This window comes from Monodelphis domestica, chromosome 2 (assembly GCF_027887165.1).
Source record: "Monodelphis domestica isolate mMonDom1 chromosome 2, mMonDom1.pri, whole genome shotgun sequence".
In the NCBI taxonomy this organism is placed as follows: domain Eukaryota; kingdom Metazoa; phylum Chordata; class Mammalia; order Didelphimorphia; family Didelphidae; genus Monodelphis; species Monodelphis domestica.
Genome location: NC_077228.1, coordinates 327,978,809 through 327,999,311, shown reverse-complemented (window position 1 = coordinate 327,999,311; position 20,503 = coordinate 327,978,809). Strand labels below are relative to the sequence as shown.

The window sequence follows — 20,503 nt, the reverse complement described above, 5'->3', positions numbered from 1 at the left end:
AAAATATGGTTTATAAGTGTCACTGACTGAGATCATTTCTTACTTTTTCAAGGACACTAATGCTTCTGGAAAACCCCAAACCAATACGGAAAGGAGATAGTACATTAAGACTAAGTGCATTGACAGAACTATGTATGATTCCAGAATCAGAATGGCAAAGCAGGTTGCTGATTAGACTGTAGATGCCTAAGTAAGAAAATATGAGAGCAAGCGCAGTCAGTATTGTCCCTAAATGTCTAATTTTCACTGTAGTGGTCTAAAAACAATTCCATTTAAAACTCTCAAAAATTATCATAAGCAGATGACTAATTAAGAATTCAGTGCCTGTGTCACGGACCTTTACATCCCACTGACATCTATCAGAGGTGAACTTCTTGCTAATGAAACATCAGCCTGAGTGGGAAACAGAGAGACCCTGGCATAGCAGACTAAATATTCATTTGTTCTTGAAGATGTCTGTGGCTCCCATAAGAGCTTTGGAGAAAATTAAATGTCAGCTGCATTGGCATCAAGTTTCTCAATATCATCATTTTGAAATCTTTTGTTTGCCCCAGACTCAGGCTGGTCCTGTAGCACTTACATTTAATGGTTCGTCTACTTATTGGCTGATGCCATAGAAAGCCCAGAATTTCAGTGAAGTTGTAGGGGTTGAAGAATTTCAATAAAGTCATCGTTTGCATTAAGCCCAAAGAGACAATATAAGGCCATGAAAAGAGTACTGAATTTGAGCCAAAAGATATGAGATTAAAACCTGACTCTATCATTTGGATAGATTTGGATGAATTTGGACAAGTCACTTATAACCTTTTTGAGTGTTTGTCTATATACAAGGAGCACAACAATCCTCCACCTTCCATTCTCCATATATTTTAAAGTAAAAAACCTGTAGTTTCATTGGTAAAGGATCTCCCAGGGAGGTAAGCCCCTCCCCCCCATGCAGAATGCCAAAAGCTTGGCAACTTTGAGAGTTGCATATTTCATTAAGAGGTTAAGTGACTTGCCCTGTGTCATACATCCAGTATCAGAGACTATAATTGAACCTTACTCTTCCTTGCTCCGATGTCAATCTCTAATCATTATACCACCCTGCCTCTATTTTACATCCTATACTAGAATTGAGTAAAGATTTTAATGGTCAGGGTCACTGTGAAGGAAGATAATATGACCACAAATTTTGAATCCAAAAGGGACCTGAAGTGCTAACCCCTTTATTTTTCTGATGAGGGAACTAAGGCCCAGCAAGGTTAAATAACTTGCAGATGGGAGCACTACTACTTGTCACCTATGTGGTCCTGAACAAGTTATTTAACTTATCTAAATTTCATTTTTCTTGTTGATAAGAAAAAAAGGAAGGGATGGAAGAAACAGGGAGGAAGATGAAAAGAAAAAGGAGAAAAGAAGGGAATGGAATGGAATGAAACAGAAAGGAGATTTGAGAATATCTAATCCTGATGTGTTCTAAGATCCCTTCAAGTTCTAAGTCTTAGAATCCTAGAACCAAATTAAATATTATACAAAAAGGTACTTTGAAGTCCAAAATCACTGTATCAGCACAATAGTAAAGGAATTAATCAGTCTGAGGATTTCTAGAGGAAGGCAACAAGGTAGTGAAAGGTCTCAAATTCATGACATATATAAGAAACAGAAAATCTTAAAAACCAGAAAATAAAAGGCGTGATAGATGTCTCTAAGTATTTGAAGATCTACCAAGTAAAAAAAAAAAAAGTGATCATATCTGTTCTGGGTAGCCCGGAAAGGTAGAATTAGGAGCAATGAGTAGAATGTGGTAATGGGCAAGTGCTGGTTTTATATCAGAAGAATTTCTTAACAGGTAAAACTCCAAAAGTAGCATGTTCTTCTTCCGGAGAAATTGAGTTCCTCCTCACCTGAAGTCTTCCAATAACAGTTAGATGGAGATGGATGAAGGACTTGTAAGGAATAGTGTAGGGGATCCTTTTTCGAGTATTGGTAAACTAACATCTCCTAAATTCTGTGACTTTGTAGTCTGGCTCCATGATTTGAAAATTAAAGTTTAAGCTTCTCTCCTTGTCTTAGTCACACTATGGGAAGGGAACATTAGCATAAGACGGCATGGCAAGAATATTGTACAAAGAGTGGAAATTAGATAAAACTTGAGTCAGAAGAACTAGGTTAAAGTCCTCATTACATCATTTACTAGCAGTGTGACCTTGTTTTAAAACTGTATCACCTACCCTTTCTGAGTGTATTTGTTCATATGTAAAATAGGGATAATATTTACATTATTTGTATCACATGAGACATCATAGATATTCTGGATAGAGAGATGTCTCATGGGAAAGGGAAGGAAATAAGAATCTATATATTACTTACTATGTGCCAGGATTGTGCTAAGTGCTTTACAATATAATATTATTTGATCCTCTCAAAAGCCTAAGAGATAAATACTATTATTATTCCCATTTTAAGGTTTAGCAAATAAAGGTTAAATGACTTGCCCCCAGTCCCATAGCTAATAAGTATTTGTGAGTGGTTTTGATTGCAGGTGTTTCTGACTCCAGACCCAGCCATCTACCTACTAAGCTACCAAAAAGGTTGTTATTGTTTAATCATTTCTGACTCTCCCTGACCACATTTGGGATTTTCTTGCAAAGATACTAGAGTGGTTTGGCATTTCTCCTCGAGCTCAGTTTATAAATGAGGAAAATGAGGCAACAGAATCAAGTGAACTGTATTAGGTTACACAACTAGTGTCTGAGGCCAGATTTGAACTAATACAGATGAACCTTCCTGATTTCAAATCCAGTGCTCTATCCACTGTGGCATTTAGCTGCTTGTAAGAGAATAACAGAGAATTTAAATTCAAGTTCCAACTCTGACAAATAATGGCTATGGCCATTAACTTAACTTTTTAGCACTCTTATCAACTGGGTTAATCAAGTCATTAAGCATTTATTAAGCACCTTTTGTGTTTCAGACATGGTGCTAAGAGTTCGGTAAAAATATATTGAGTGGGCAGCTGGGTAGCTCAGTGGATTGAGAGCCAGGCCTAGAGATGGGAGGTCTTGGATTTAAATTTGGCCTCAGACACTTCCTAACTGAATCACCCTGGGCAAGAGACTTAACCCCCATTGCCTAGCCCTTACCACTCCTCTGCCTTGGAACCAATCCACAGTATTGATTCTAATATGGAAGGTAAGGGTTTTATAAATAAATAAATGTGATTGGAATATCTCCCCAAATCTCAAAAATGCAGAATAACAAGGGTACTATTTTCTTCCTCAGGAGTCATTTCTTAAGAATAGAAATATTGAATCTATAGAAGTATATTTTCCAATTAATTAAGATATATTTTTTCATATATATATATGTGTGTGTGTGTGTGTGTGTGTTACAAAGGGCTTCTGCACCCATAGGAATATAATCACCTATACAATGACAACAAAAGTCTAATCCCTACCACTAATTACTTCAGGGGATTATTGAAAGGATCGAATGAAATAGAAATAATGTATGTGAAAGTATGCCATCCCCATAGATAAAGTGCTATATAAAAGTGAGCTACCATTTTATTTTGATCTTCATTGCTCCACTACAGTCTTGCTCAGATCTGACCTTGAATTCTGAAAGCTCTCCTAGTCATTCACAAACTCTGGCAGATACTACCATGCCTGAAAGGTTTATCAAGATCAAGACCTTTCAGAGATGTTGAGTTTATTCAAGGACTAACCTTCCCAGGATGAACTGGCCCCAGTTGGATGAATTTTTTGGTCACAGAAACTCTCAAAGTCAAACTTCCTTAGGCACAGAGGGTTTGAGACACCTACAATAACAAAATCACAGAAGTGCAGAGCTGTTTGGTGTAGGAAAGGAGCTAGATTGTCATCATTCTGTCCTTTAACAGAACTTTAACTCTTATCAATACATGGATCCAGGATAACCCCAAAGGACTCATGACAAAAAAGGCAATCCACCACCACAGAATGAACTAACGGAGTTTGAATATAGATTGAAGCATATTCTTCAGTTTCCTCTATGATTTTTCTCTACTGTAAACAATGTGTCATCTTTCACAACATGGAAATATGTACTCTATGGCTATACATGTAGGACAATCAGTTTCCCTTCTGTCTTGGGGAGGTGGGAGAGGAGGAGATGAATCACAACATGTCAGAAGATGAATATTAAACTTTTATCAACATGTAAAAAATTTTAATTTAAAAAAATTTTTAAAGAACCTAAAGTCATCCTCTTGTTTTAATCCTCTTGTTTTAAACATTTGTGCCACTGAACAAACAACTCCACTTCCTTATTTCTGTACTGGAAACAGAACATGAGTTGTCTCTCTTCCTTTCTTCTTTCAGTCCCTACATTTAGTGCCAGATTGTCAGTTGCCTCTTTTTGATTCCCCACCACTTAACACAGTACCTGGCACATTGTAGGTGCTTAACAAATGTTTGTTGATCAATTAGTGCCTGACATGTTAGGATGGAAGAGCTTAATAAATGCTAGTAAAGTGAATACATCCAGAGCAAAAGAAAAATCAATTCAAAAAACCCTATTTGAACTGCACTTTTGATGAGCTACAATTGTTGCCAACATGTTTTGAACTCAGCCTCTTCTATGTTTGTGTACACATTTATGTGTGTCTGTACATGTGTGAATGTATTTGTATAAACTAGTTTCATGATGACTTAATCTGCATGTTGACTTTAGAGAAAGACAGGTTTCCCAGGGCCCTTACTGGAAATCAGTTTGAGGAGGTATTCTCATGCCCTACAGGAGGAGCCAGGGGAAAAGTAATTCAGAGATGTTGCCAAGATCCCAGCATAGTGTGAGAGATGCTGCTAGGAAAAAGCGATGAACTCTGCATTACCATGGCCCAGGAGGACCCCCTAGGAGAATGATATCAGCATCTGGAGATGGTGATGAATGAGTCCTGACAGATGCTCTATCTAAATGGCACAGGGTGGAGTCCCTGTCAGAATCTCTGCACATGAACAGAAAGTGCCCATCCTGGAGGAAGCTGAGCCAGAGAGTCGGGGTCTGAGTGAGCAGGTCATTGGCAAGGAGTGGCTGTGAGAAAGTGTTTCATAGGTCATAAAGCACTATAGAAACTGGCCTGGCCTATTCTCAGTAAATGGGAAATATACCCAGTGCATACATATATATGGAATTGGTTAAGATTAGCTTTAGACTATATGTGTGTAAAAAGCTAAACTAATAAATATGGGGGGGGGGAAGAGAGGCAGAGGACAGAGAGAGAGAGAGAACAGAGATGGAAAGAGAGAGAGAGAGAGAGAGAGAGAGAGAGAGAGAGAGAGAGAGAGAGAGAGAGAGAGAGAGAGAGACAGAGAGACAGAGAGAGAGAGAGAATAGAGATAAAGGGGGAGAAAGAGAGTCAGAGAGACAAAGAAAGAGACAGAGACAGAGAGACATCAGCTAGGTAGCATAGTGGATAGATTGTAGGGTCCAAAGTCAGGAAGATTCAACTTTCAAATACAGTTTCAGACACTTAAGTTACCTGATCCAGGGAATGTCACACAACCCTGTTTGCCTCAGTTTCCTCACCTGTAAAATGAGCTGGAGAAGAAAAATGGCAAATTAGAATATTTGTCAAGAAAACCCCAAATATCATCACAGAGTTGGATAGTACTGAACTTGCTGAACAACAAAAACTATACATATATAAACATATAGATACATGTGTATGTATATAGAGATTTACTTTCAGTTCTAATCATAACTAAATACAAATAACAAGCCTTTTAGCCTTTTAGCAACCTATAATACAGGTATTATCTTTCTCATTTCACAGAGGAGGAAACTGAGGCTCAAAGAAGCTGACTAACCTCCCTCTGCTCACAGAGCTGTTAAGAGTCAGAGATGGGGTTTTAATTTGGATCTCTCCTATACTCCAAGTCAAGCAATTTCCATTCTTCCATAATGCTGCTCGTTTGTTTATAATATCCAATAAAAACAATTATAGTCTTTTTAAGGCCATCTGAGAAGATATCATCATATAATTCCATATAGATCCCTGCATTATTTGGGATGGTGTTTATAATCTCTTTTCTTTTGAATTGCTATTTTTTCCCAAGAGTTTGCTCCATTGTCAATGACAGTTAATGATATCTGTGTGTTGTAATGTTTTAGACTATGAGCTGTAGGAAGACAAAACTAAAGACCTGCTTTTCTGTGTTCTCTGTAACTTCCCTAACACTTTGCTATACAGTGATTTCATGATCCAGTCAATGTGGCAGTAGAAACCACATCATAAGGTAGTGAACATGTGCTGGGTTTTGCTACAGTAGTCTGTTCCAACAGTGGCAATATATGTTTAGTCTCCTGGTTCTACCTCTACATGACAATCATGTGTAAAATAAAGATATAGCCAGTAGAATGTGATTGGAATATCTCCCCAAATCTCAAAAATGCAGAATAATGAGGGTACTATTTTCTTCCTCAGGAGTCATTTCTTAAGACTAGAAATATTGAATCTATAGAAGTATATTTTCCAATAAACTAAGCTAGACAGAAACCACTTCTCATCCATAGGCATCATCCATAAAAATCTGACCAAATCAGGCCAGTAGCCTCTTTCTTTCCCATTGTCTTCAGACAAAAAGAATGCCAACTCAAGTTTCCTTACAGTCTCAAGAACAAAAGTACAGAATGCCCATGTACTGGTGTTCACTAGTTGGATTTCAACTAAGTTGAAGATCATAAGGGACAAACAGATAATAAAATGTAAAGATAAGGACCTTTCAGATGCAAATAGGCACTTTGGATAGCTCAACTGCATCCCCCCCAATCCAGCTTCCCAAACCCCACTCCTAGTAAAGTTTGCCTCACAAATCTTTGCCACAGTCACATATTTATCCAAAAAAGAACCTGAAAATTATAACTAGATAATCACCAAGACTGGTCAAACTTCCTCACCAAGAGAATCCAGTTCTAAAATAACAAGAATTGCCAAATAGGAAAGGCTTCCTTAATCCACCCCCAAATGTCCCACCCCCATAACAGTGATGGTGAACCTATGGCATCAGTACCAAAGATGGCATGCAGAGTTCTCTTTGTGGGTATTCAACAGCCCTCCTCCCCTCCCCAAGTTTCTTACTAAAAAGGCAAAGGCACTATGGTGGAGCAGCTCTCCTCCCTCTCTCCACTGTGTCTGATAACACTTTTTCATATCAATCACTCCTCTGCCCAGAAGCCCATTGAGAGTGCCTTCTCCCTTCCCTGTGTAGGGTAAGGGAGGGGGGCAGAGCACACCCAGCACTTGATGTGGGGGAAGGGCATAGCACTTGGTCTTGGGGGTGGGTGGGGGTGGGATTCAGCACTCCATCTCTAAAAAGTTTGCCATCACTGCTCTATAATAACCTCTAAACTGAGATTCTAGAAAGGCTTCTTCCAGTCCTAAACTTCTAAAAGTACACAATAGTCCTCCAACTTTTTTTTAAAAAGCATTGTAAAGCCTCAACTAAAAAAGTAAACTAAAACCTAAATTGAATCAGAGCCTAGAGGTTGTGGGAACTGCAGGATAATCTAGAGATTCAACCCATCCAGAACAGATGCTACACCCTGTGAAGAGCCAGCCCATCAGCCAAGCAACTTGTCCAGACTATCCGTGGAATAGCAATTTCCCCTTGTGAAGAGCCAACCCAGGAGTTGAGCAACCTGCTCAACCTAATATATCCAGCAAAAATGTTATATTTTCTGAGCAGCCAGTCTAGCAGTGGAGGGTCCTGCTCAGCCCCAGGCATTAAATTGGCCTGTCCAACAGGTCTTGCCCTGCCAATAATAGAAATATCTGAGCCACTTGTCTAGTTAAGACACCATGCATGCTCTGCAGGGCCCTAGTCCAGCCTAACAACACAGCAATACATCCATCATCCATACCAAGCCCCTTCCCTGAAGTGAATTTCACCAATGCTTCGAGAGAGAAGACTTTGAAGTCCTGCTTTTCTGGAGTTGGGAGCTGCCTTGGCAACATGCATATGTTTCGTTACAGTTCTACTTCAAGTTTGTGCCCCCTCTCCCTACTCTGGACTCTGCGTGTCTTTGTGGAAAAGTTCAACTCAGGTTTTGGAGGACTGTTCTGCTCTCCTGTTTAAGTAATGCCTTTTTAAAAACATGTAATTAAATCTATTGGTTAATTGATTGGAAATGGGAAGTACACTGGTGTAGGCTCATGACCTAGAGTATTCAGTTACTTATTAGCTTTGTGATTAAGGACAAGTCACTTAACCTCTAAATATCTACTTCCCCAGCTATGAAATGAGGACAACATGCAATATAGCTCTTTATTGGAATTATTGTGAGTGCCCAACGAGATAATGTATGAAAAGTACTCTGCAAACTCAAAAGTCTCATATAAATGTCAGGCATGATAAGGGTGATGATGATGTTCTTTTGGTTAGATTCAAATGACCTGATCCAATGGACTCACATGAAGGATCAGATGTGAGTGTGGATCTCAAGCACTAGATGAAGGGAATTTTCTGTAGCACATCATCCTCTTATATTATCATTTCAGGTATAAATGTGCAGATACAGTCTTTCTCTGTAAGAATTCAAACAAAGATGGCTACATCAGATCACCAGCATTGAGTTCCTAACATTGGTCCTAATAGGTACATGTTATTTGCCTCTAGTAAGGGCATCAGTTAATGAGTAAATGCTACACCTTCACCACTTTAGCAGTTACCTTCTCTTTGACAAAGTTAAACCCTCAGACTCCTAATAAACATGTGGTAATATCTGGGTCACTTGCCTATGACCACAATCGCCGTAGCTTCTGTTGAGTGAGTGTACCTGAGTTTGTTTACTTCTTGCAGAATTTTCCTCATGTCATGCATGTCAAAAAGCATTTATTAAGCACCTACTATGTGCCAGGGAAAGGCAAAAGACAGTGTTTTTCTCCAGGACCTGACAATCTAATGGAGGAGACAATGTGCAAACAATTATAAAACAAATATTGTATACAGAATAAACTGGAGGTAATCATCAGATAGCACTAGCATTAAAGGAGCCTGGGAAAAGCATTTTATAGAAGGTGGGATTTTAACTGGTTCTCAAAGGAAGCCAAAGAAACTAATAATCTGTACCCTAGGGCTACAAGATATTTCCTTAATGTCAGATTTGCATTATTGACAGAAATGAAGATAGAAAAAAAATGGGAAATTGATAAGGCAGAGCCAAATTAGGTAACTGGCAAAATGCTAAGAGACAAAAACTGGGACTTCCAATATACCTTTTTGGATACCCATCCAAGTGTTATCATCGATAGTTAATCAATCAACAAACATTTGTTAAATATCCACTATGTTCTGAGCATTGTACTAAATATCTGGAATGCAAATATAAGAAACTTACATACAACTGCCATCTAGAGGTAAAACTGGGAAACTTTGAGCATATAATACCAAATATATTTGCTAGAACAGAGAAATGTAACAAAAACCAGCACATGCTCAGTCAACTTTATGACACTAATGATCTACTTTCTAGAACCACATTGATTTGATCATGAAATCAGGTGCCACCTATACTGCACAACAATGTAAGGAGAGTTACAGAGAACCTAGCAAAAAAAAAAGGTCTTTGGTTTCATCCTTCCTTAGTTCAGAGTCTAAAAATGGCACACAGATAAATCATTAATTATCCCTAATAATAGGGCAGAGGAAAATAGTAATCCAAATAAAAAAGAGATTAAACACCATACCAAATAATTCAGAGATCCTATGGGAAACTCTATAATTATTTTCCTCCAGAGAAGAAATTAAAAGATTCCTACTCTCAAAGAATTTATATAATGATGATTTTAGTTTTATTAAAGTATAGAAATGACTTCCCAGAATATAAATTCCCTCTCCACTGCAGTTTAGAAGACATCTCCCAGTGACACAGAAGTTAAAAATGCTCAGATAAATTGAGCATGTTAACTCAGGAATATGAACCTTCCCTTAGTCAGGCTTAGACTCTGATCCTGATTCATCCACACTGGGAAGATTTTGCTTCCTCAGCTAATGATGCCATGGGTCATTTCTGTGGAAACTAGAAATTCCTATGATCCCCATCTCATCCATGTTGACTTTGTCCAAAGTAAGTTTTTTTTTTCCCAAAATCTATGTCATTGAACTTGTCACAACACTTAACACTTTAGATTGTACAATTGTCCTAGAATGAGACAATGGAAGTTTTTAAAATGTGTACCTTATGGCCTCTAATTATGGCTTATGAATTAATTCTCTGCCTCATGTAAAGAGAAAGGAAAGGATATATCAGAGTCTAAAGACAAAACAAAACAAAACAAAAACTAGATACAGAACCAGGAGATCTGAATCCAAATTCTGATCATGAATGTAAGTGATCTTGTGCAAATCATATGATTCTAAAATTTGGAAGAATCCTTAAATGCCAACTAATTCAAACCATGACCAAAAAAGAATTATCTCTACAATGTACCCAATAAGTGGTCATCAGAGATCTGAGTGAGGAGATATCCACTAGAATGAAACAATTCATTCTACTTCTAGCCAGTTCTGTTAAGAAGTGTTTCTTTATAATGAACTTAAATTTGCCTCTGTGACTTCCATAGATTTCTCCTAGTCTTGCCTTCTAGGGCCAAATAAAACAAATCTGATTTTTCTTCCAAGTGAAAACCTTTCAAATGGTTTAAAGATACCTGTCAAATCCTACCAAGTCTTCTCTTCCTCAGGCTAAACATCCCTAGGTCCTTCATCCTTATATGACTTGATCATAAGATCATTTACTATCATGACTGCTTTCACTAGAACCTCTCCAGTCTATTAATATCCCTTCTAATTTGTGTTTTCAGAACTGAGCACAATACTCCAAATGTCATCTGACCACAGTAGTGTACAAGGAAAGTCACAAAATGGCACTTTATATTACTCTAATAATAATAACTGTCATTTATACAGTACTTTAAAATTTGCAAAGTGTTTTAAATATGTAATCTCATTTGAGCTTCACAACCCTGTGAGATAGGTGATATTAGTATACTCATTTTATAATTAGGGAAACTGAAGCATAAAGAAATTTAGTGACTTGACTGGTATTATATATCCTTCAAATATCAGAGCCAGTATGGGAACTCAATTCTTCAGGATTCCAGCACCCCTATCCAGTGCACCACTTAGTTGTCTCTCACATCAGCTGTCAATTGTTTCTCCTATTATTCTATTTACAATTATTTGTGTCAAAAAAGGGAAAGGCCCAAGTCATTTCATTTCCACTTTGTTTCCTATTGAGGTTTGAGGAGGTTAGATTGCTTGTGAGTGAGAGATCAAAGGCCAAGCTAGGGCAATCTCTACAGAGCTAAAGCTGGAGAGAGGGTTGACCCAAAGACCTGATGAATCTCCAGAAGGGAAAAGGTTCTTTGTTGTTATTTCAATCCTCCAGTGTGGAAGAATCTAAAAAAATAATGAGGGTAGATGAGGATATTGGTCCATTCTCCTTAGCTGTTATCATGGCCACTCTCATTAAAACTGCTGCCTCTCTGCTTCTATCTTGTTGCAACCAGCTTTTGTCGGATTCCATCTGTTCTTTGCCTAGTTCTCCTTGCAGATGGATTTTATGTGCAGTTCTCTAACTGTTTGCTGATATGAGAAAGGATAAAGATTAAGAGGGTAAGTGCTGATGTTCTATCCCTAATTTAGATGGCACTGCTTTAAGTATTACTGCTTCTCTCCCCTCTTCAATTGCCTTTTTCTCTGCTTACCAAGCAGTAAACAATAATGCCATATGAGCTATGTGAGATATTGTACCTTGCTACATTGGGTGAAACCTTAGTTAATAATGAAGGAACTTAACCAACCTTGCAGGGGATAAGACCTTGGGCATTTTGTCTTTGTTAGAAGTGACAGTTCATCCCATACCCTAGACATCAGCCAAGGCAATCAACTTGTAATCATGCTTATTTTCATACTTTTATTCATATTATCTGTGTCTGGAATACCCTTCCTGACTGGGTCTCTTAAATTAACATTAATATCTCCATCATTTGAAATCCTTCAGGATCCCACTTAAATGCTACCTCCTTCAAGTGGTCTTTTTTATCTCTCTAGTTAGAATGTATATCCTCTTCCTATGAACTCTCACAGTATCTTATCTCTCTTGGACATTTTCATATTCTATCTTGTATTATCCTTATTTATGTATCAATCTACAAGATGGAGTGCTCTTTGAGGACAAGAGTATCTCCCTCAGTTGTGTCAAGCATATAGGAAGTAGGAATTCCACAAATATTTATTGAACTTTTCTCATCACTTCCCAATGCTTTAATTGTCATTTCTATGCAAACATCTCTATATGGATGTTACACAGACACCTCAAACTCAACATGTACAAATGGAAATAACTCTCCTAAACATATCTCACCTCCTAAATTCTCTATTTCTATTAAAAGCAACACAATCTTCTTTTTCTCTTATCTTCCATACCCAAACAATGGTGAAGTCTTATTGATTCTACCTCTGTATGTCCAGCAGCCCCTCTCTTTTCTCCATTTATGTCATTATTACTCTAATTTAGATCCTCATCAATTCTCAACTGGACCACTGAAATAACTTCTTAATTGGTTCTTAATTCCAAATAATCTGCAGAACTGCCAAAGAATATCACTACAGTATAGGTCTTACCATGACTTTCCTTTGCTCAAGAACCTTCATGTAGTGACATAATAAGCTTAATGTCAATATCAGGAGAGCCTGGAGAAGATAAAAGCAAACTCTCACTTAATTATCTCCAAAAAACCCACTAACTCCCCCAGCATTTGAAATCATTCACAAGCCACCTTCCAGGTTGCCTTCCCAAACTTATTTGCATCCTTACCCATCACACATTTAACTTGCTAGCCAAATTTAGATGCTTTTACCTGAACATGTCATTCTATCTTCCACTATAATGTGGGGAAATGGTTATCATTGTTTACCCCAATGCTGGGAATGCACCGTCTTGTCACCTCGACTTCTTGGAATCTCTAGTCCTCTATAAACCTCAATTCAAGTATCACTTAGGTAAGGCTTTTCTTTATCTCCTCTGCCTTTAAAGCTCTTCTCCTAAAATTGTTTTGGAACCTTATATTTCCTTATCTACATGTATTCTGCATCCCACAAGCAGAATTTAAACTCTTTGAGGTCAGGGACCATTTCATTTTTTTTCCTTTGTATCCTGAGCAACAGCCCAATGCCTTGCATTTAGTATAGTAGAAGTTGGGAAATCATTGCTGAGTTGAATTGAAATGAATTTTCACCAAGGCTATAATTGGGTTAAAATAGTAAAAAAAAAAAATGAACAACTTTTTCCTCTTGGCATGGCTCAGGATTGCAAGTTAATAAGACTCACTGGTGATTTTGGACATTTTGGAAATACAAAAGAATGCTTCTCTTCAGTAGGTCAATCCAGCAATCGAAAAGAACCCAGAATTTCTTCATGAAGTTGATTCATTTGGAAAGCATATTCTCTCTTCTCGTCTGCTAAAGGAGCAAACAACAGTCACTGCAGAGAGAAATGCATCTTATGTCCATCCATGATGTTTATTTAAGTATCCTATCTACAGGTAGTAAGCTAGTCATTTAAAAATGTGAGTGAAAGGTCATAATAGAGTCAATTTCAGCACCTGGGATAGTTCTTCATGCATAAATAGCCCCCAAAGTTTGAAGAATTTCATTTAATTTTTACATGAAATAACATTTTTTCCTGGCTCTTAAGTCTTATAGCTTTTTTCCTTTCTTTTTTTCTGATGAGAAGGGGAATATTTTCTGAAAACCTATTTTTCCTAACCAAGAAAAAGTTCCTTCTGTTAATGAAAGGTTTAATTTTGCCAGAAGGGGTGCATGAAAGTAAAATGTTTCTGTATAGTAATCATTAAGGGCTCCATTTGACCCATTTAGGTCTCCTTATTTAGAATTATGGCTGCAGCACAAAAAATCACTATCCTATTCATGCAGTACTTGTACATTTTTAATGCTTTATAGAAATTCTACCAGACTAGAGAAGAAGAGGAAGACCTTACCTCTTTAAGAATATATGATTATTGATAGACAACCATCTAGAAAAATCACTTCTAGATTAATTAACAGTGAGTTGCACTTTAAAATAATATGACAAAGTAATTATTGTTGGTTTCTAAAAGCACTATTTTAGCTATAATAGATAGATAGATAGATAGATAGATAGATAGATAGATAGATAGATAGATAGATAGATAGATAGATAGATAGATAGATAGATAGATATCATTCTTGTTTTAGAGATAGTTATCAAGATTAGGGATTAAGTTTTCTCACTAAACAGAAAAATGCATAAAGATGCTACTACGACATGAAAAGTAGCTTAAAGATCAGCTAACACCTGTTGCCATTTATTTGGTTGATTGTTTAATCCAAAAGCTGCTTTAGGTCATACATTTCACTAAGGACAATGTGGTAAAATTGTTTTAATTAATTTAAAATGTATTTCTTTTCTCTTCATTTAAAGAATAACTTAATTTCACAAAAAGTATGTTCTCATTATATCTCCTTGAAGATGAACATTTACTGTATTCAATGAACTTTCAGTGCCTGCTGGATAGCCTCAAGCACATCCAATACTTAACACCTCCATATCATGGACAGAATAGTAAGAATGGGGAAACTGGTAGCTAAAGTACTTCTCTGCAATGCTCAATGTAATAAAAAATAATTTTTCTCAGAACTTTGAAATAGCAAAGTTGAAGTTCAAAGGGCATTGATTCTTTTAAATGTGCTGTTGTCAGGTTTCTGGGGAATTCTGAATGACTATCATTTTTTATTTCTTTAGAAAGAGAAGCATTGAAAAACGTGGCCATTAATAATTATAATAGGAAAACCTATTTTTGACTAAATAAAATAGGGCAGTGTAGATGAAGTATAGGACTGTTAAGGACTCTTCTCCCTGTTGCTCCTCAAAAGAAATAGTCTTTAAAAGTAGGAACCTTTTGACGTTTAAACTACTAATGTGCATCGTCAGTTTGGACTCTCTGTCTCTGTCTCTTTCTCTGCCTGTTTGTCTTTCTCTCTCACCTCCCCCCCAGATTTTGCTGTGAAAATGTAAAAAACAAATGTGCTTAGCAAATGCACAAGTGGGTTAAAATGCACAGTAATTAACTTGGATATTTCAGGACAAAAACAAATATACATGTAAGTCTTGTCCCAAGGCCACTAACATCTGGGCTCATGGACTAGATCTGATTGCAAAAATGGTCCTAAGAGATCAATATCTCTATGGCTCATAATACTCACTCAGAATTTATGCCAGGAAATTTCCAAGAATGTTCATGTCTGGGTTTCCACCGCTATGGGTAATGATTCCCCTAGCTCCTGCATTGTATAGGTGATTAAGGTAACAGATGTACATCAGGTAGAGGACTACCTTTATTGCACCCCATAGAAAATTCTGAAGATAAAAGGAATTCACCAGAGCCCATAAACAGACATAAAAAACACATGATGCACTGAATTTGTCAACAGTAGGACAAGACTTTGGCGTTCCAGTGAAATCTTCATCTTCCCCGGGAACTGCACACAATGCCTCCCAAATTTTTAATGCCTCCTTGTCTACAAGAGATGTTTCCACTTCCTTTCCTCTTACTCTTTTCTTAACTCTCTACTGACTTCAACATTCAGCCAAAACTGCTCTCTTCAAAGTTACAAATGGTCTCATAATTGCTACATCTAGGCTTTACTCAATCCTCCTCCTTCTTGCCCTTCTGACACTGTTTACCATCCTCTTCTCTCTACGATCTCTTCTAGTTCTCCTCCTTGTTGTCCAAGTCTTCTTTGCTTGATTTTCATCAATGTCATATTTGTTAAATGTGAGTGCTGTCCAGCTCTGCCTAGGCCATCTTCTCTATTCCCCTCTCTATTATTTCACCTGATGATGTTATCAGTTCCCATTGATTCAATTATCCTGCCTCCTCATCTCTACCTTCTGGTTTCTGTGATTTCCTTCAAATCTAGGCTAGAACCCTTTCTTCTGTAAGAAGCCTCTTCCAACTCCCTTAAGTGATAATGATTTCCCTCTGTTGATTACTTCTGATTTAACTTATATGTATCTTGTTTGTACATAGGTAATTTTTACATGTTGTCTCCTCCATTAGGCTGTAAAGTCTTTGAGTGCAGGTACTATCATTTGCCTTTCTTTTCCTCCCCAGAACTTAGTGGAATGTCTAGCATCTAGCACCTAACAGATGCTTAACAAATGAAACCGACTGCTCAGGCATCCAAGGACTCCAGGTGCTTAATAAATGCTAGTTGGCTATGAATTGGATTCTTTGTGGAAGTCGACCAACAAACACTTTGAAACTTCTGGACAGGCATATCTATTCTCGTCAGACCTAGGCCCCAATAAATCAGTTATAAAAAGGAATAAAATTCAAGTCTTCTACTTCATCTAATGATTTTAGACTTTTAGGATTTGCCAGCTTCAAGGGTATTTATGGACAATCGTTTTCTTTTCCCAAGAGGCATACTGCTCAGGAACTCCCTTTCTATGTCTAGAAGGTCAGATAATCAAATTCTTGGATCTGTGATTACTCTTGAGACATCCCCCAAAGCTGTTCTGCACAAGAAATCTCCCATCTCGGTTCTTAGGCAAGATTCCAGGATAACACTACTTGGAAAACGTAAAAATAGAATATAGGATAAAATGCAAAATGCATTGCCTGATATATCTTGCTTGCACTTCCTTTTCCACCCTTATTTCACTATTTTTGTCATATACTCAGAATGCAAAGCAAACTGAATTCCTAGCTATATTTGTACCTGAATACTCTTATCTCTTGCCTCCCTGCCTTTCAAATGAACTCTGTCTCTTTGTGTCTGTCTCTCTGCCTCTCTCTGTCTGTCTGTCTCTCTCTCTCTATCTATCTATCTATCTTTCTCTCTCACTTATTCCCCAGAAATGTGGATCATACTTATTGATATATAATTGAGTAGCATTGTGAAACCATGTGCAAGTTGTTAGAGGAACCTTGATACTGGATTTAGAACCAGAGAGACTATATTCAGCTCTGTTTACCTACTACCTGTGTGACTTTGTGCAAGTCATTTCATTTCTGTAGACTTCAATTTACTCATGTGAAAATGAGAGGATTAAACAAAATAATTTCTCAGGTCCCTTCTAGTTTTGATTTTATGATCCTATAAACATTAATGACATCATTCAAAAGAGTGATGGATTTGGAATCAGAGGTTCTATATTTGCATTCTGCTTTGATGCACTATTGTGTGACCTTAGACAAGTCATTTAACTTCCTTTATACTCTGCTTCCTCATTGTAAAATTAGAGAACTGCACAATATGGCTCTAAAATTCCTTCTAGCTGTAAATCTCTGGTTATAGGAACATTTTCTTCTTCTACTATAAAAATTCTAAGTAAAAATTAAATATTTCCCATTCTTTCATAGGGTACCTACTACCTGCCTAACAGTGCTAAGTGCCTCATTAATGTTCATTTGACAGTCACAACAACAATAGGAGTAAGAGCTATTATTGTCCCCATTTTAAAGTTGATAAAAACAAGGCAGACAAATTAACTGAATTGCTAAGAGTCACACAGCTAGCAAGTGTCTTAGGCTATATTTGAATTCAGGTCTTCCAGACTCCACACCCAGCTTTCTGTTTACTGTCTCTATCAAGTGGATGATTAAAAAGCTTCCATAGAATGAGGCATAAAAGCTGAACTGAGAAAGAATTCAAAGTAGGAGAATAGAATATCAAGTTCAGTGAACAGAAAGTAAGCCAGCTGTTTGTGTGTGTGTGTGTGTGTGTGTGTGTGTGTGTGTGTGTGTGTGTGTTACATAGACTAAAGGGAATTAAGGTGAAATAAGTCTAGAATGTTAATCTGGAACCTGGTGTAGGGCTTTAGATGCCAAAAAGAAGAGTTTGCATTTCAGTCATTAGGCAACAGAAGAGATAACTAGTTAGGAGAGTGGCATCGTGGCAGCTTTGTTGAGAATGGATTAGAAAGGGAAAATTGAGTAAGGGACTATTTTAATAGTTCAGGAGAGAAAAAAAGAGTCTGAACCAAGGTGCAGGTTGTGCTAGGAGAGTGGAGGAAAAGGATACCAGACATATGTAAAGAGAATTAGCAAAGCTTGGTAATGGATTAGATTTACTGAGTGAGGAAATCTCTCAGGTTAGGAACATATAAACAACACAATTAGCATACAAGGAAGATGTTAGGATTCCCAGAACTGTAGTCTAAGAAACAAGGAAGCTAATTGAGAGACTAAGCATAAGATGGAATTTAAAAATTCATAGACTACCAAATAAAGTAGACAGACATTTATTAAGCATCTTAATAAAGCAGTGTATAGTGAAAAACCCATTCTTTTGACATCTGAGGATCTGAGTTTGAATTCAGACATATCAATTGATATAAATTTTTAAATAGTTTAGTACAATTTTTCCAATCTGTTCAGATACACTTCAAATACAAATAACTAAAAGCAGATATTGTCATTTAATTTTTAGTTAAAATTAACTCCATTTTATTTTTCTTTTGTCAAAAAAAGAAAATACACTGAATCAATTGATTCATGCAGCGTGTTCCTTCAAACTATTTTTTTTTTAGCCCTCTAAATGTTTTAATAGCTATATGTCTTTGGACAAATCACCTTACCTTTCTGGGTCTTAGTTTCCTTATCTGTAAAAAATATTGCAGTTGGACAAGCTGATTTCTAACTTTGTTCAACTGAGTTCTATGATCCTATATTGATATAGCAAGATTACTATAGCAGAATTAAGGTGACGAACCACCTATTCATTGTACCTGTTGTAGCCACATTTTTTACCATTACAGTTTAGTGCTCATAACCTCTCCCAAAAGCTGTTCCCTACCTCACTTCCTGTGTCTCACAAATGCCAATGGTTGGCTCTAGCTTGGCTTAGGACAGCCCAGATGGGCAGTTAGTTATTTCTGATTTGTCATTGACTAGCACATGCCCATGTAGTGTGGGTGTGCACAATTTTTTGGGTGCTAGACCAAGATGGAGACTTTTAAAATTCACACTGTCTACAGAATTTTCTTGATCTATTTCAGCTAACTGATTTCTCTCCCTTCTATGTGATCTTTAGTTTTAAAATGACTGTTCCAAAAGATAGGATTATTATCTTTTGGTAATTATCTTTTTAAATTTATTTCTCCCAATTCATTTCTTCCAATGTTTGATTAGAAGGAAGGTGCAGGTGCTTTCATCTAGTGTGAGGCTGGAGAAGGTTTTACATCTCTACAAACAAAGAGGCCGATACTCTCAGGGAAGCAGTTATCATCTTCCAATGAATTTTTGCCTATTTGTATCATTTTGGAAACATCTTACCCTAAAATGTCCACCTTTCTTGGCATCTGACTGAGTCTCCCAAACTTTCTATGTCACCAAAATAGTTGTATAGCTTTTTCAAAAAGTTGTCCCTTCTGTCAATGGCCATTTTTAATGGATTCCAGTAGCTTATTTATAATGGTGTCCAGGAGTCCTAAAACTAAGGTTGACAGATGCTATTCCAGAAGGTTAATAGGATAACAATTCTTCCATTGGCTCTTAAGCAGGGATTATGTTTGAGCAGAAGATGAGCAGATTATTCCAGAAACATATACTGCTGGCTTTTTCCCAGAAACTAGCACCCCCACTTGGTTTCTTGTAATATACAGACAAACCTAGAGAACTGGTGGTCCACTCTTTATCTTGGTACGTTACAACAATTCCTCCTTAGGACTCTGACACAGAAATGCATCAATCAAAAAGCTTCATAAGAAGAATTTAAAGAAAGAAGAAAGACTTCTATTGGCTATTTCAGTTATTCTTCTGTTTTTAAAATAACATCTGAGATAAGAATAAAAGGTTTGTTTTTTTTTTTTAAATCAACCACCATCAGAAGTAGCCCATGATCAATAGCCAGAATGCATTTGGAAATTGAACTGATATTTTGTATTTTGGGACTTGTTCTCCAAATTCAAGGATCCCAAGGTGAGTGTGTGCGCGCACTAATAACTTATTTATATAATGTCTTAAGTGAAACAAATATTCAAGGTAGGAGTAACATAAAAGACTTTGAACTGGTTGAACATTCACTGCAAAACTTTAAGTTAAATTGCATTAAGCATTAGGTGCTTTGAGTTAGAAGTTACTTGAAAAGTAGAATTGATTTTTTAAAAATTTTACATTATGTGAATTTACTGCAGACAATTCTTATCATAAAATGCCACATGTCAGGCACACATGACAAGTAGCAATAGCGATGTTATTTCCCTGAAATAGATCCTTCTTCATTTCTTTGTGAAAACTGCAAATGTAAAATCTAAAAATATAATTTATGTCATTTGAAATTGCTCATGAGCAGCCATCACAACCTTCACCTAATCAAATCATCTTAATAGGAAGATTTCTATTTAAAATTCCTTTTTAAAAAGTGGAGGGGGGAGGAAGTCTCCCATGATCACAAACAAGACATGCTTAGAGACATCTTTTCAGTAT

The 20,503-nt window shown here is 36.9% G+C and overlaps 1 protein-coding gene across 1 annotated transcript in view; it reads left to right on the top strand.

Moving 5' to 3' along the window:
* The first annotated feature begins 4,938 nt into the window (after nucleotides 1-4,938).
* Nucleotides 4,939-20,503, top strand: part of IMPG1 (interphotoreceptor matrix proteoglycan 1) — a 194,373-nt gene continuing 178,808 nt past the window's right edge. The window contains exon 1 of the mRNA XM_056814722.1: nucleotides 4,939-5,029. Within this exon, the coding sequence (XP_056670700.1) occupies nucleotides 4,939-5,029 (91 nt within the window). The remainder of the gene's footprint in view (nucleotides 5,030-20,503) is intronic.